This window comes from Amaranthus tricolor, chromosome 1 (assembly GCF_026212465.1).
Source record: "Amaranthus tricolor cultivar Red isolate AtriRed21 chromosome 1, ASM2621246v1, whole genome shotgun sequence".
Lineage (NCBI taxonomy): Eukaryota > Viridiplantae > Streptophyta > Magnoliopsida > Caryophyllales > Amaranthaceae > Amaranthus > Amaranthus tricolor.
The window spans coordinates 4,712,952-4,728,838 of record NC_080047.1 but is presented as its reverse complement, the minus strand read 5'-3'; the positions used below and the strand labels follow the sequence as shown (position 1 = coordinate 4,728,838).

General features: G+C 31.0%; 2 protein-coding genes and 1 non-coding gene across 3 annotated transcripts; 2 read left to right on the top strand and 1 right to left on the bottom strand.

Annotated features, from left to right (window-relative positions):
* Positions 1-4,988: 4,988 nt before the first annotated feature.
* On the top strand, positions 4,989-8,660 carry LOC130813991 (mitochondrial arginine transporter BAC2). Its single transcript, XM_057679956.1, has 2 exons — positions 4,989-5,673; positions 7,108-8,660. The coding sequence occupies exons 1-2, from the start codon at positions 5,419-5,421 to the stop codon at positions 7,804-7,806; spliced, it is 954 nt and encodes a 317-aa protein (XP_057535939.1). The 5' UTR covers positions 4,989-5,418; the 3' UTR covers positions 7,807-8,660.
* TRNAS-GGA (transfer RNA serine (anticodon GGA)) lies at positions 6,628-6,715 on the top strand. The gene has a single exon. It is a non-coding gene; the product is annotated as a tRNA-Ser (tRNA).
* A 3,384-nt stretch (positions 8,661-12,044) lies between the features above and the next one.
* LOC130813980 (pyridoxal 5'-phosphate synthase-like subunit PDX1.2) lies at positions 12,045-13,521 on the bottom strand. The gene has a single exon (XM_057679945.1). The coding sequence runs from the start codon at positions 13,188-13,190 to the stop codon at positions 12,282-12,284; it is 909 nt and encodes a 302-aa protein (XP_057535928.1). The 5' UTR covers positions 13,191-13,521; the 3' UTR covers positions 12,045-12,281.
* Between the last annotated feature and the right edge of the window lie 2,366 nt (positions 13,522-15,887).

Genomic DNA, 15,887 nt, shown 5'->3' with positions numbered 1-15,887 from the left:
AAAAATTAAACTCAAACGACCAGGCCTCATTTTTGTGATAGTCAGCTAAGAGACCGTCTTTTTGAGAGACGTATGTCAAGCCCAGCCCGTTAAAAATTGATGCTTACTTGTATTCTTAATGTCAACTTACAGTATCCTTAGTGCTTACTTATCGTATTTTTAATGTCTACTTTCAATATCTTTAATGTCTACTTACATCATTCTTAAACCTACTTATAATATTTAAAAAAATATATAATGGACCGGCTTAATTAGAGATGGTCTCTCCCAAGAATTTGTGATAGTGTTATGGGTTTTTATTTGTACGGTAAAAACAAATAAATTTTATTTACACAAATTTTCAAATCAAACAAACTTATGGTGAAATTATTTTTACTCGATTGATCCAAAATACATTTATCATTTTAAAATGATCACTTAATTTACAATTTTAAAATAATCACTTTTTATATTCTTAATGTGATCCCTTATAATTTTAAAGTGATCATTTACAATCTTAGAGTAATCAATTAGAAAATCACCGTGATATTTTTTTAATTGAGTCAGGCCAAACTATATTTTACAAAAATTGTTTCTTATACAAGTGTGAATTTAGATTTTATTGTTTTTTGTATGTTTTTTTACTGATTGGCCTTTTATATGAGACGTATTGATCCGTCTCACGATGAGACGGTCTCATACAAGATAGGCTAGAAAAAACTACTTCCTGTGCAAGTGTGAATTCAGATTTCATTGTTCTTTTGTGTTGTTTTTATTGATGAAGATTTTGTATGGATCCGTCTCACGATGAGACGATCTCATACAAGAAAAATTGTTAAAATCGGAATTCTATTTGAAATCATTCTGACATATAGAATCGAATCGTAGGATCATAAGATTCTACAATAAACATAAATTTTCCATCTAGTTATAATTATTCATCTCAAAATAAAGTTTAAGTTTATTAACAAAGTTTCATTTATTTTATTTTAAAGAATAGAAAATTATTTAATAATTAGTTCAAATCTTCATACTAATGAAAAAAATTTATTTTTTAAAAATTATGATGATGTATCGTTAAATGGTAAGAAAATTAATGAAAGATGTTACATAAGAAAAATTAACAAAAAATTAAAAATAAATTAAGAATAATTTCTAGAATCGAATCGTTAAATCATAGAATCGTGCTATGATTCTATCTCTACATATTTTATTTTTATTAGAATCGTAAGATTCTATCAACTTACGATTCGAATGCTCACTTGCTTTAAAATCGTAAAATCGTAAATCAAAATTGTAATTTTAATAACAATGCATACAAGACTTGCTGATAAATAATGATGGGCCAACAATTAGTATGGGTGACCAAAGTCAAATATCAAATCCGAAACAAGTGATTGGATATCAAATTCAAAACAAACGATTGAACCACATAACTGATATCTGAAAATTGTAATTTTTAGTATTTGATATTCGACCCACTCTGATATCCAATATCCAACCATGTTTGGATTGGATATTTAACATTCGATGAAAGTTGAAAATTTTTAATCGCGTACTCGAAATTCGACATCCAAATTTGGTTAAAATAATTTTTTAAAACTACAACTTTGTGCTTATATCATCAAATATACAAAAAATAAACGATATTTGAATACCCAAATGAAACAAACATGGTATTGGATATTCGTATTTTCAATTTGGATATTTGATTTGAACTGGAATTTCGAATCAAGTATCCTAATATCGAATCATCAAATTGAATCATCAAAAAGTTTTACTCGACCCTAATTATTAGGTGTAGATTCGGTTTATTACATCCCATGATTTGTCATCGTCATCATCATCATCATACCCAGTGTATCCCGCTCATAGAAATCTATGGTCAGGGTCCGAGAAGGGAAGGACGGCGATAACTTATACCCATAAAAGAGAGCGCGGTCAAAAAAGTCCCCCAACTCGAGATTAAGAGAAGTTTCTGCAATGGGAAAGATAAAAAAATACATCCCAAGAACTATTTTTATGATAATTATTCTTTCAAAAATCTAATAATCTCCTTTATCAAAATCGTAATATATTTTTTATATAAATAAAAAAGTAGTTAAGTTATTGTTAACAAAATGATTTTAAAAGTTGACAACTAAAAAATTAATCACTTTTTCTTGCTTTTAATTTTTTAAAAAACTAAAAAATTAAAAAAAACAACGGACAATCCTGAATTTTTAAAAAGTCAAAATTTATATATGTAGTAAATTGATTGAAACTAAAAAACCTTAAAAATGTGAACTACTTAAAAAATACTATTGTGTCGATAAAATTAATTAATAATGTGAAGAAACTAAAAAACATAGAATTTAAAGACTTCATCGATTAATAAAATAAAAAGAATATAAATAAGTTGGTAGCAATTGTTGATCTAAGATCTAAACTTTTGAAGTTGGAGATTTATTGTCTTTGTCACTGAATTTACATGCGATCAAGGAATGGTAATAATCATGCATAAATTTTAAGGGGAAATTATCCTTATAAGTTTAATAATCATGCATATTATATTTTAATTATTTTTATTTTCATGTACAAAATTCAATTTAATGTATTTAATTTGAAGAGATGGTAATGAAAAATTTACACTATAAATAATCAATTTTTTTTATAAAAATTTACAAAATAAATCATTACTATTATTCCTATTTAATACTTTCTCATATTCACTATTATAGTCCAATTTGGGTTCTGAATACTATTCATTAATCACTTTAAATATGTGTTTGTTCTTAATCTATAAATTAAAACTTAGTCAAATGAGATTTTGTTTGATTCGTATTAATGTAAATTTCATCATACCAACTTTTAATAATTTTAAGCCAAACACAATTAGAGATAAGAAAAATTGTAGAGAATAACCCCTACTTTTTACGTTTTCCTATGAATAATCTCTACTTCTGATTATTCATGAAAAATTAAAACTTTTCATCTTAGTTACTCACAGAACTCCCACCAAAATTATGACCGGCTACAGCAGGTTGAAAAGCTGAATTTAATGTCTTCACCAAAATAACCTTCTTCAACATTGAATTTCATGCCAATTTGAATTACATCCCAATTCATTTCACCTCCAGAATTGTAGAATTTATCCTAAAACCCCCAATTTACATTTTTTCAATTTTAGGGTTCATCATTTCACCCCAAATTCAAATAAGGGAGGTTTAATACGGTTGTTTTTATTGTTGTTCTTCATAAAAATGGTAAGCTGCTATTCTCTTGGAGGTTTCGGTATTATTATTTGCGAATTTCTAATTAAATGTGCGAATTTCTGCTATTTTAAATGTGCGAATTTCTATTTAATTTTCGAATGTAATCCCCAAATATGTTATTTTTAAATATTAAGGAATGAACTGAATTTTCTCTCTCCTAAATTTGGGTTTAACAATGGAGAATAGAAGTAAGAAGGAGGGTGAAGATGACAGCAATAAGAAGATAACATGTTAGAAACGACTCTATCATCTGCTGTAGCCGGTCACATTTTCATCGGGGGTGCTGTGAGCAAATAAGGTGAAAAGTTCGGATTATTCATAAATAATCAAAAGTAAGAGTTATTCACAGAAAAATGTAAAAAGTAAAGATTATTCTTAATAATTTTTACTTAAAAATATTTAAAATTAAAATTTTATATCAACAAATACACTAAATCAAAATAGTACTACAATAATAGTAAATAAGGGTCAGTAATAATAACAAATAACCAAATTACCAAATTTAATTAGAAGAATTATGAAGCTATTAACGAATGACGATGAATACCAATTACCAAATAAAAAAAGAGACCGATCTTGACTATGCGTCAGCATCAACTCAACCACCAAATCACCAACTTTATCCTATGTGAAGTATATAAACTTAGTTAATACTCCTTATTTTTAATTGCAAATCTTATCTTAAGCTTGTGTTTATTGCTACAAATTTTTTAGATAGGATTACGTTAAAATTATTTTTATTGGATTGATTCGATATATACTTATAGTTTTAAAGTAATTAATTATACAAATGAATAATTATATGAAATGTCTTATACAAAACTTATTGTTCATTTACAAGCTTATATACTCCTCTATCCTGATAGAATTACATCAAAGAGGAGATCTTTAAGAACAAAGAGGATATTGGTAGTAAATGGAGAAATATAATGAATTGTTTGGTTATTAAAATTAAAAAAGAGTTAAAATGCATAGATGAGATTAAAAGAAAGTAATGAACCATTGTCCAGAAATAAAAATGATTGACAAACTAAAATAGCAATTGATGCAAAATAAATGGGACGGATGGAATACTCTTTATTCTTTAATTAACTTAGTCACACTTTCTAGTTCATACTTCCTAAATTTAATTAAGTTTACACAATTTGTGTGTATTAAGTTATATTTCCTCTGTCCTAATAGATTTTAAGCAAAAAGATATGATTTTTTTTGAAATTGGAAAGAAATTAAGAGAAATATAGATAAAAATTAAAACAATTAAATATATAAATAAGGCTAAAAGAAATTAATGGACTATTATTCAAAAATAGTGATACTAAAATGAAATTAGGAGTTATTTTTATACTCTTTCCTATTCACTTTAAGTGTCCCATTTACTTTTTAAACACTATTTATCTATCATTATTAAATTGCATTTTATTATTAATCTATAACTTAAAACATAGTCATTTGGGATCTTATTTGATTCGTTTTGATGTAAAGATTATTAATATTAACTTCTTATAATTTTTAATTATATATAACTCGATATATTAAAAATTAAATAAATATACTGAATAAAGTGTATAAAGTAAATAACACTTAAAATGAATACGAGGAAGTACTTCACACCACTTTTATAGGTACCTTGCTACGTGTCAATTTATCATTAGTCCACGGCCCGTTGTGGGTCACTATCCTTCTACGGAGAAGGAAATCTTTGGCATATTCATTCAAAATTACAGCTAGTGCAGCCAGTATAATTACAGATTTGCACCGTGATCAATTTGTCTACCGTCATTTTTCTCCCATTTATAGATAGAAATTCCCCCTCTTTTGCATGCACCAAATTTGAACACAAATCTCAAAAAAATTATATAAAGTTTGAATCTTTCACAGATAAGTGAAAAAGATTTAAGGAACCTAATCTTTTCCCTAACTTTTTGGCGGAAATTCTTGGATTTATCATTATAATAATTACTTCATTGGAATCACATGTTTTTTTTCTTCTTTTGGCATCAATCAATTTCAAATAACTAAAATTTTTGATATCACAAGCATAAAACCCAATTTCATATTCATTATTTCATACAAGAATTTCTTTTTTTATAAACCCAGATTAATTTTTATAAATACAAGAAAAAGATCAGATAAGATTTTTACGAGGTGGGTTGATTTGTTTTAAATTGATTTGCTTTAGAAAGGAATGCAAAGCGAGATAAACATGGATTTTTGGCCAGAATATTTAGCGAACAGTTGGGGAAAAGAGTTTGTTGCAGGTGGGTTTGGAGGAATCGCCGGAATTGTTGCCGGATATCCGCTTGATACGATAAGAATCCGGCAACAAAGTTCAAATTCAGGTGGTTCTGCAATGAGTATATTCCGGCGAGTTATAGCATCGGAAGGTCCTTCTGCACTCTACAGGGGTATGGGTGCTCCTTTAGCCTCTGTTACCTTTCAGGTTTGTCTCTTTTCTGTAAAAAAAAGGAACTTTTTTACTTTTTTGTGTAATTTCTTGTAATTTTGATGAACAGAAATTTTGTTTTTGAATCTGGATTCTGGATGATTTTGGGATCATCTTTTTATGGTATAATTACTTTTTTGCTGGTTCTTTTAGGATACCTTGTGATCCTGTGAATTCACTGTTTCTGGGAATCTTACGATGCCTGGTTTTTGTGGGTAAGAATTGGACTGGTTTGTTATTTGTTATTCTAGTTAATACTAGGGTTTTGCATGATGAATAGTAGAGTATGTTCCTATGTGTTTTGACGGGTTTGTCATAATTTATAAAATTATCCCTACTTGATGCTAGTTGATGTGTTGATAAATTGAATAATAATTGTGCGTTTCTCCTCAACAAATAAGTGCTTGGGCTACAAAAATCTTACCTAATGGAGAGATAGTTGGAGAGGTGACAAAACCTTATATTTTTCATTACAAAACCAATAAACCCGAAAAAGATGGATTATTTTGTGAAAGAATTTTTGGACCTATAAAAAGTGGAATTTGTGCTTGTGGAAATTATCGAGTAATCGAAGATGAAAAAGAAGACCCAAAATTCTTTTTTTTCATTCGAAATAACAGATATGAATGAATTTTGTTTCATAAATTCTTACTCTTCTTTACCTTTTTTATTTTTACAAAATATGGAATAATATATATAATATTCAAGTAAAACTAAAATATAGTTTTAAATTTAAAGGGCTTTTTATTTATTTTCAATGGGGGAATATAGAGAATATAGCAACTTCAAGAAATAATGCTTCCGGAAGTTAAAGTTGAACCACTTTCTATTTGTCTTTTTTTACAAAAAGATAGAAAAAACTTTTCTATTTTTTTATTGTATAGTGACAAAATATATGAACATAGGCATGGCTCGCTATTTTTTCAGTTTCTGAGTCATAATGAGTGTGTAGGAAGAGATGGCCGAGTGGTTTAAGGTGTAGCATTGGAACTGCTATGTAGGCTTTTGTTTACCGAGGGTTCGAATCCCTCTCTTTCCGTATTAGGCCGAACATTCATATCTATATGTGCGTACTTCTACTTTCTTTGTTATGAAATACTCGCACCCGATTGTAACATATTATGCGGAAAAATGCCATTATCAGTAGCAAGTCTGAGGAAACAGAGTGTAGTATGATACAAAATTCAATAGAGAATTATTAATCAAATGACCCGGACCATAGCATAGGCAGACGTGGGTACCGATTTCCCCTGTCTTAATTTTGACTGCAAATGGTGTGTCTTTTGCTATCAGTCAGTAGTTTTGTCTTAAACTTGTGAAAACTATTTTTATTATGCTTAATGTGTTGAATGCCTGTTGGGAAGTATTGGGTAGGAAACAGAACAGTTAACCTGAAATCTCATCCTGCATTTTATTCAATTTGATTTGTAGAATGCTGTGTGTTTCCAAACATACGCGGTCTTATCACGAGTTTGTGACAACTCCGTTGATTTAAGAGACCCTCCTTCGTACAAGGGCGTAGCTATAGGTGGAATTGGCACCGGAGCTTTGCAAAGTCTTATACTGAGCCCTGTCGAGCTTCTGAAAATCCGTCTTCAATTGCAGCAAAATGGAGCAAGTACTGGAAAAGGACCTATACATTTAGCCAAAACCATACTCAATACCGAAGGTTTGAGAGGGTTATACCGAGGGTTAACCATCACGGTCCTGAGAGATGCACCTGCTCATGGGTTTTACTTCTGGACTTACGAGTACACGAGGGAGAAACTCCACCCAGGATGCCGAAAGAATGGTCAAGAGAGTCTAAACACAATGCTTGTCGCTGGGGGACTAGCTGGAGTCGCTAGCTGGGTATCTTGCTACCCGTTGGATGTGATAAAAACGAGACTCCAAGGACAGACAAGATCTTCGATGAAGTACAGTGGAATTGTGGATTGTTTTAGGAAGAGTGTTGAGAAGGATGGATATGGGGTTTTAACTCGAGGGTTAGGAACTGCAGTCGCTCGAGCTTTTGTTGTGAATGGAGCAATTTTCACTGGTTATGAGCTTTCGTTGAGATTATTGTTTAGTGGTGGCGGTAATGAGAGTATTCAGGCGGCTGACAACACGCTGAAAGTCTCGACACCGTAAGATTAATTCACCTTTGATTCCTGTCATCTTGAAGTGTATCAGCAGTCGGGGTTGGGTGATCAGACAAAATGTGTGATTCTGGTATTGCGTAGTCCCGCCATAAGGGTATGGTATGCCGTTTTTCAACTCTCCCCGGACAATGTTTATAACTTCTAAGAACGGGATATAGTTGATATGATGATAATGACGACATTTATGTATGTAGGGAAACACAAAAGAATTATATTGATGATTATTGCAACTACAGAAAGTTGTACAGAACAGCAACATTTAATTGAAAAAACATTAGTATGTGATGGTTTCGATTATTGATCTTTTGCCCCCTTAATTTGAAAGAATGCTGGTATGCCATGGAGCAAAATTGGGAACTATCGATGAAAATTCTATATAAACTCGAGTCTTGAGTCTAATTAGATCAAACGTAAAACAAACAAGCTAAGAATAACATGATCAGCTGCAACCCAAAAGGTCGAAATGATACTAGTAAAACCTGACCACTCGATAACTCGATTTCTCGCCTCTTCTTGTTATGAACCTATATGTATAAGTTTTGTCCTCTTATTTAGTTTGAAACTTTTACATTACAACAATTTGTTTTTGCAGAAATGTTCTTGGTCCCCACCACCTTATTTTATTATCATTCACGCATTTAACTCTTTTATATTATTATCCCTACATTTTAAATGATATTACTATAATTTTTTATATTTGTATAGTATATGATTGTGACAATTTCTTGAGACGAATGGAATATTAACTATGCCTTACTGCCTTGTATCTACCAAGTGTATGATCTAATTTATTTTTCTTCGGGCTCATAATCTTTTTAAAATTTTCTTTCATGCGTTTAACTTACTTATTCTCTACTTTATATATTTCTTCCACTTTTTCATAATATATATAATATCATACTTTAACATTATTATATTTATTTATTTTTGTTGATTGTCAGTTTGTCACCCTATTTATTTTAGGCGATTTTTTTTTTTAATAAAAGTATTTCTTAAATTGAAAGCATAGCCTTTTTTTATAAAAAAAAATAATAAAACAAAAGAGGATGAATGCCCATGAATTTAAATATGTAAAGATATGATACAGTATGATATTAATGGACCACCTTCTGGCTTTTTAACTACTACTCCATAGTCCATACCTCTGAAGTCTGAACTTTCTGGTTTGGGGGCATGGGGAATCAGTTTGAGCGGATAGATTTGGGCGGGAACAGTGTGCTCATGTGCTACTACTCACATTACTTGGAAAACTCCCAATAACAAGTTGCTGAAACTTACAAATCTCACTCAACCAATTATTGATACTCGAATATCTTATTAAAATTAAATAAATAGTACTCCTCTCTTTTAAGAGTTTGTAACAACACATGATTACAAGATTTTTGAAAAAAATAGTATGGATAAGTAAATTGTATGAAGACAATTAAAAGTAAAAAAATTTGAGCGAAAATGTATGAATAAAAATTTTTAATAAATGGTGAAAATGTTATAGTAATACTTTTTCCATTTCAAAATACTTGCAACATTTAACTTTTTATGCAATCCGATGTACTATTGTAGTCCTTAATGTCTCTGATTAAGTATAATAAAAAGAATAAAAATTTGATATTAATAATTTTATATTAAGATGAATTAAACAAGATTTCATTTAACTATGTTTTAACTTTATATTAAAAATTAATCATAAATTAAGAGTAATAAATTCATAGTATAAAAATATTAAGGTTACAAATAATTTGAAACAGAAAAAGTAAAAATATAAAGACCAAAATATAGTGGTTTTGTTGGGATGAGTTATCTCACATCGATAAACTGAAAATGGTGTGCACGCTTTATAAGCTATTAGAAACCTTCCCATTGCCATATGGTTTTGGGATGGTATATATCTCCTTGGCTTATGAAGTGTGTGCACTTGTGTCCCTCCGTTAATATGCTGGCATTCACAATAAGTCCAGTCTAATTTAACAGGTTTACAAACTCCTAGGGACAAGGCCACAAGGGGGTATTCGTACTTCAACGAATCACCGCTGTACTATATATCACTTTCAGGTAATAGGCTTTCGGCAACCTTTGGGCCTCCACACGTTCCTTATTCAGCAGTGGATTTAGTTTCTTAATTTAGCATAAACACAACTACACACAAGTACTACATATGTTTATACTCCCTTATATCTCTTATAAATAATATCATTCGATTTTAAAAATTGTACTAAAATCACAAAGAATATTTGTTTTAAGTATCAACCTCTAAAATATGAAAACCTTTCACGACCGAGTCAATCCAATATAATGCCATCTTATTTTTACACTATAGCTATTAGCTAACAAGACAACTTCGCATATCTCTTCATCCAGAAAATAGTAAAATACCAAAAAAAAAAAAAAAGATTTACCATCATTTAAGAACACATGAAACTGACACCTTTTCTTCCAATTCACAATATATAAGGCTATACATTAATTAGCAACAATTGAGTAAATTATCCATGTAATTGACAAGAAGCATCGACAGCAGACAGAAGTCCATACCAACATTAGTTTACGCAACCTATGCTCATCAATGCACAATCTGTGAAGCAGATTCTTCATCCCCACCTTCACCATGGCTATTAGTCCGTCACATTATATTTGTAGTCGTATTAGAGAACATGCCGTATCAAGTTTAGCGTATCCTATTAATAAAATTGCCGCAAACAGTTTTTTACATAGTATATACGCCCCCAAATATACAAGGTGTGCCGATCGGCATACACAAAATCTTGGAAGAGACCATCATGAGATGCATCTTATTAAGTCGGTTGTTGGCTATTACAAATGAGAGGCTTCAAAAATTAAATGGTGTTATTAAGGTCCGGTTCTAAGCAACAATTTTTACGTAATTTGTTTGTAAATATTTTTTATATTTAAAGGAATTTTAAAATATAATATTAAAATACATTTTGTCTTGAATTATTTTTCTTAGAGTGGAAAAAATTTATATCTTCATATAATGAAGAGCCTCATGTGATATGGCAAAAACAAATAACGTCGAACATCAATGTACACAAAATTTGGGGGTTCTAGGCTGTTGACTACCTAAAATAGCTTAAGAACCGGCCATGGTAGGATCAAATAAGAAGACTATATATAATAAGAAGGAATAGAAGGATTTTACTTTATGATACTAAGTTATAAATTAAGAACATTCTTCAAATTTATGACATACTTCCTCCTATTTATCTCAAGTGTCCCATTTACTTTATGCACTCTATTTAATGCATTTATTTAATCATAAATATATCTAATTATGTATAATTAAAAATTATAAAAAATTAATATTAATAAACTTTACATCAAAACGAATCAAATAAGATCCCACGTGACTATGTTTTAACTTATAAATTAACAATAAAATACAATTTAAGAGTAATAGATAAATATTGTACTAAAAGTAAATTAAACATCTAAGTTGAATAGGACTATAAAAGGGAGTAGTCTTTCTATTTAGATAGTAACCTTTACAATTTAATGTTTTTATAATCTTAGAGTTTCTATTCTTATAGAATTCAGGGTGCAAATTGATCCTTCTTATTTTGAATATATAATTTGACTGTTCAAGACTTACAAGGCTAATTCTAGGGACTTAGAAGATTAATTATTGAATTTTCATTTCAACTTTAAATTAACAAATACTGAAATTAGAATTAAACACATTAAAATTGATTTTTAAGTCTTAAAATTGGTATATGTCAAAATCTATAGAAATAAATATTTTTATCGAGGCTTGAGCAAGTCACACGACTTTAACCGTTTTTCATGAAAATTTTAAAGAGCTAAACCCACTCATAAACCCAAAAAATTTCACTACAAAAATAAATTGGGATAAGTCAAAGTTACTACAAAAATAAATTGGAATAAGACAAAGTTACTCGAACTAGTTTATAAAGTAATATATAATCTTTTTTTTTCCAATGTAGAATAGATCACCACATGTGGTAAACAGATACACATTTTAACATTACACTGGTATAAGATGGGCTAAACATTTATAGAGACTCCGAGACATATGCGCCAATAACCCGACTTGTCTTAAACAATTCAAAATATATCTAAGATTTTAATCACACTTTGTAAGTCATGATCTAAATATTCCCGAACCTAAAACAATTTCTGCTAACACAAGCTATCACAGTCCATAAAGTACAAACCATTGTAAACATAATAGACAAAGAACTTGCACAAAAAAAGTTGTAATATGAAGTATTTTATTTCACAACTCCAAGTCACAATACAACAAGTTCAAGTACACAAACAAAGTATACAAAATTGTACTGCATCAGAAATCCATGCCTCATAATACCATATTTCTTAAGCAACAACATCAAACAACCCAACAACAAGCTATGATCTAAGACTTTCAACATAAAAATTTCCAACTTTTCAATAGCAATGAAGTCAGAATACTTATACCTTCCATCAATTCTATCAAGCTTCAACCACCCTATTATCATTGATGTTCATCCTTGCCATGGAATCACTCAACCCGGAACACACATCAGCCAAAATAACCGGATCATTATAGTTCCTCACAGCTTCAACAATAGCCCGGATCCGCTTAAATGGATCCTCTCCATCAAAAACCTCAGGCCCGATGAACACCCCATCACAGCCCAATTGCATAACCAATGCAGCATCAGCAGGAGTATAAATCCCACCCGAAGCAAAATGGACCACTGGAAGCCGACCCATTTGCTTAGTTTGAGCTACTAAATCATATGGAGCTCCAATTTTTTTTGCGAAGGTAAAAACTTCATCATCATCCATGTTATTCAAAACCCGGATATGACCCATTGTTTTCCTTATGTTTCCTACAGTTTGAGCGATATTTCCTGACCCGGAATAATCCCCTTGAGTTCGAATCATTGCTGCTCCTTCTCGGATCCTCCTCAATGCTTCACCCAGATCTCTTGATCCGCAAACAAATGGGATACGAAAATTATGTTTATTGATGAAATGATCTTCATCGGCAATTGATAAAACTTCATTCTCGTCAATGTAATCGGATCCAATTGATTCAAGTATTTGGGCTTCAACAAAATGCCCGACCCGAGATTTTGCGATGATGGGAATCGAGAGGCTGCGTTTAATCTCTTTGATTAAAGATGGGTCCGCCATTCTTCCAATACCCTTTTGATCCCCGGAGATTGTGATGCAACAAGCGCCTGCATTTTCTGCGATTTTAGCTTGTCTTAGATTCGAGACTTCCACGATTGCTCCGCCCCTGAGCATTTGGGTTAAACCCACTTTGATTGAAAATGGGTTCGGGTTTTTCTTGGAAGGATCGGTTGTAACCATGGTACCATCGTAGAGTACTACAACACCGTCGTCTTCCATTGTTGAACAGAAAGCCTTTGATGAAATGTATGAGACAAGAGGGATGAATGTTGATGAGTGAGGTTTTGAGAGAGGTTTGTTTAAAATGAGGGAGAAGGTGAATGATTGAGCTAAATACTTCTGGAAAGTTCTTAAGAAATGGAGTACCGAAATGGGGTAATGGGGGCAAGAAGAGACTTGATTTGATACGATTGATTTAGAAAGAAGAGTAAAGTTAGATGTCGAGTTGTTTGTTTATGGGAAAGGGGAAGAGTGTAGAAACTTCCTGTTTGTGGAAGATGATTGATGACGAATTTTCAAATGCGACTTTGTTTAAAGTTTTTTTTTTTTTTTTTTTTCAAATAGTTGAATACTCCCTTCTATTTGCCAATTGCCATACATAAATGTATTATTTGCTTTATTCACTCTTTTCAATGCATTTATTTAATTTTTAATATTTTTAAATGTGCATAATTAAAAATTATGGAAAATTAATATGAATAGTCCTTGTATTGTATTGAGATGAATTAAACAAGATCCCACTTGATTATGTAAAACTTATAGATTAATAATAAAATACAAATTACGAATAAGAGATGAATAATGTTTAAAAAGTAAATGAAACATTTGTGGTGAATAGAATGGAGTATTTAATAAGTAGTTATTGATAATTTTTTTATGTTCAAACTTATTTTTTATATTGCCTCTAATATTTTTTAAAAAATAGTTAATTAGAATTTTTTAAAATTGTCTAATATCATATTTTTATGATATTAACTTTTTATAATTTTTAGCTACACATATTTCAATATATTTCTTCCGTTCCAAATTACTTGAAACATAAGAAAAATGACACTATTCATTTATCATGCTTAATTTGTAATTAATTTTTAATCTATAAGTTAAAACATAGTCAAAAGAGATCTTGTTTGATTGGTCTTATTGCAAAGATTATTAATATAAAATTTTATAAGGATTAAATTAGTGCATTGGACTGCACGAAAAGCAAACATTGCAAGTATTTTGAAACGAAAGAAGTTTAAGTTATCAAATATATTGAATTGTATAAAATGTTAAATGTAGCAATTACAATAAAACAAAGGAAATATTCAATAAGATTAACGAGGATTATGGCTGAGAGAAGATAAGTATAGTGGGAGTATTTACATAAAATTAAAAGAAAGTTATGAGTTATTTTTTAAAAATATAAAAAAAATGAGTTGACATATAAGAAAAACATGAGTATATTTGGGAACTCCTTCATATAGTGTTGTTTATGAACGAGTTTAAAAGAAAAATAAACAAAGTTTAAGACATCCTACGTACCCTCGACCGGGATCAAACCAATCGAAGTTCCTTTATTCCTCCATGTAGTGCCTAACATGAAACAATATTTAGCAATTCCAAACAATGTTGGAATTTGCTTCCTAAGACGACTTTGGTTAACATGTCTGCGGGGTTCTCATTTGTATGCACCTTCATAAGAGAAATACTACCTTCCTCTATGACATCTCGTACAAAGTGATACCTTACATCTATATGTTTGGTACGAGCATGATGAACCTGGTTTCTGGCCAAATGAATAGCACTTTGGCTATCACAATTCAGATTCACACAATCCTGCTTCAACCCTAAATCATCTAGAAGTCCCCGTAACCACAATGCTTCCTTGACTCCTTCTGCCATAGCCATATACTCGGCCTCTGTCGTAGATAGAGCCATTGTAGCTTGTAACATTGATCGCCAACTAAACTGGAGCCCCATGTATTTTAAACACATAACCAGTAGTAGATCTTCTTCTATCTAAATCACCAGCATAATCCGAGTCAACAAAGCCGCTTATTTGACATGTATCTCCACCAAAGCATAAACCTTTGTCAATAGTACCTTTTAAGTACCGTAAAATCCATTTCACTGCCTCCCAATGTGCTTTACCTGGGTTCGCCATGAACCTACTAACAACACTGACTGCTTGTGAAATGTCTGGACGTGTACATACCATAGCATACATTAAACTGCCAACTGCACTAGCATAAGGTACATTATCCATGTATGCCTTATCTTCCGCTATAATGGGAGATTGTTTACCGGAGAGCCTAAAATGTGGAGCCAATGGAGTCATCACTGACTTAGCGGCTTTCATCCCAAACCTTTCAATAACCCGCTTAATGTAGCCTTTTTGACTTAAGAATAATTTCCGATCTAATCTTTCTCTTCTAATCTCCATACCCAATATTTTCTTTGCAGCGCCCAAGTCTTTAGTTTCAAACTCTTGACCGAGTTGAATTTTTAACCTATCTATCTCCACCTTGCTCTTAGAAGCAATAAGCATTTCGTCCACATACAATAGGAGATAAATATAATCACCTCCACGAAGCTTGCGAATGTATACACAACAATCGTAATTACTTCTGAAAAATCCTTGTTTTAACATAAAAGAATCAAATCGCTTGTACCACTGTCGAGGAGATTGTTTTAATCCATAAAGTGATTTCCTTAAGAGACATACCAAATTCTCTTTACCCTCAACCTTAAACCCCTCAGGTTGATACATATAGATTTCCTCATCCAAGTCACCATGTAAGAAGGCTGTCTTCACATCGAGTTGTTCCAGCTCAAGATCTCCATGAGCTACAAGACTCAACAGCACCCGAATAGAAGTGTGTTTTACCACCGGAGAAAATATCTCATTGTAATTAGCACCTTCTTTCTATGCAA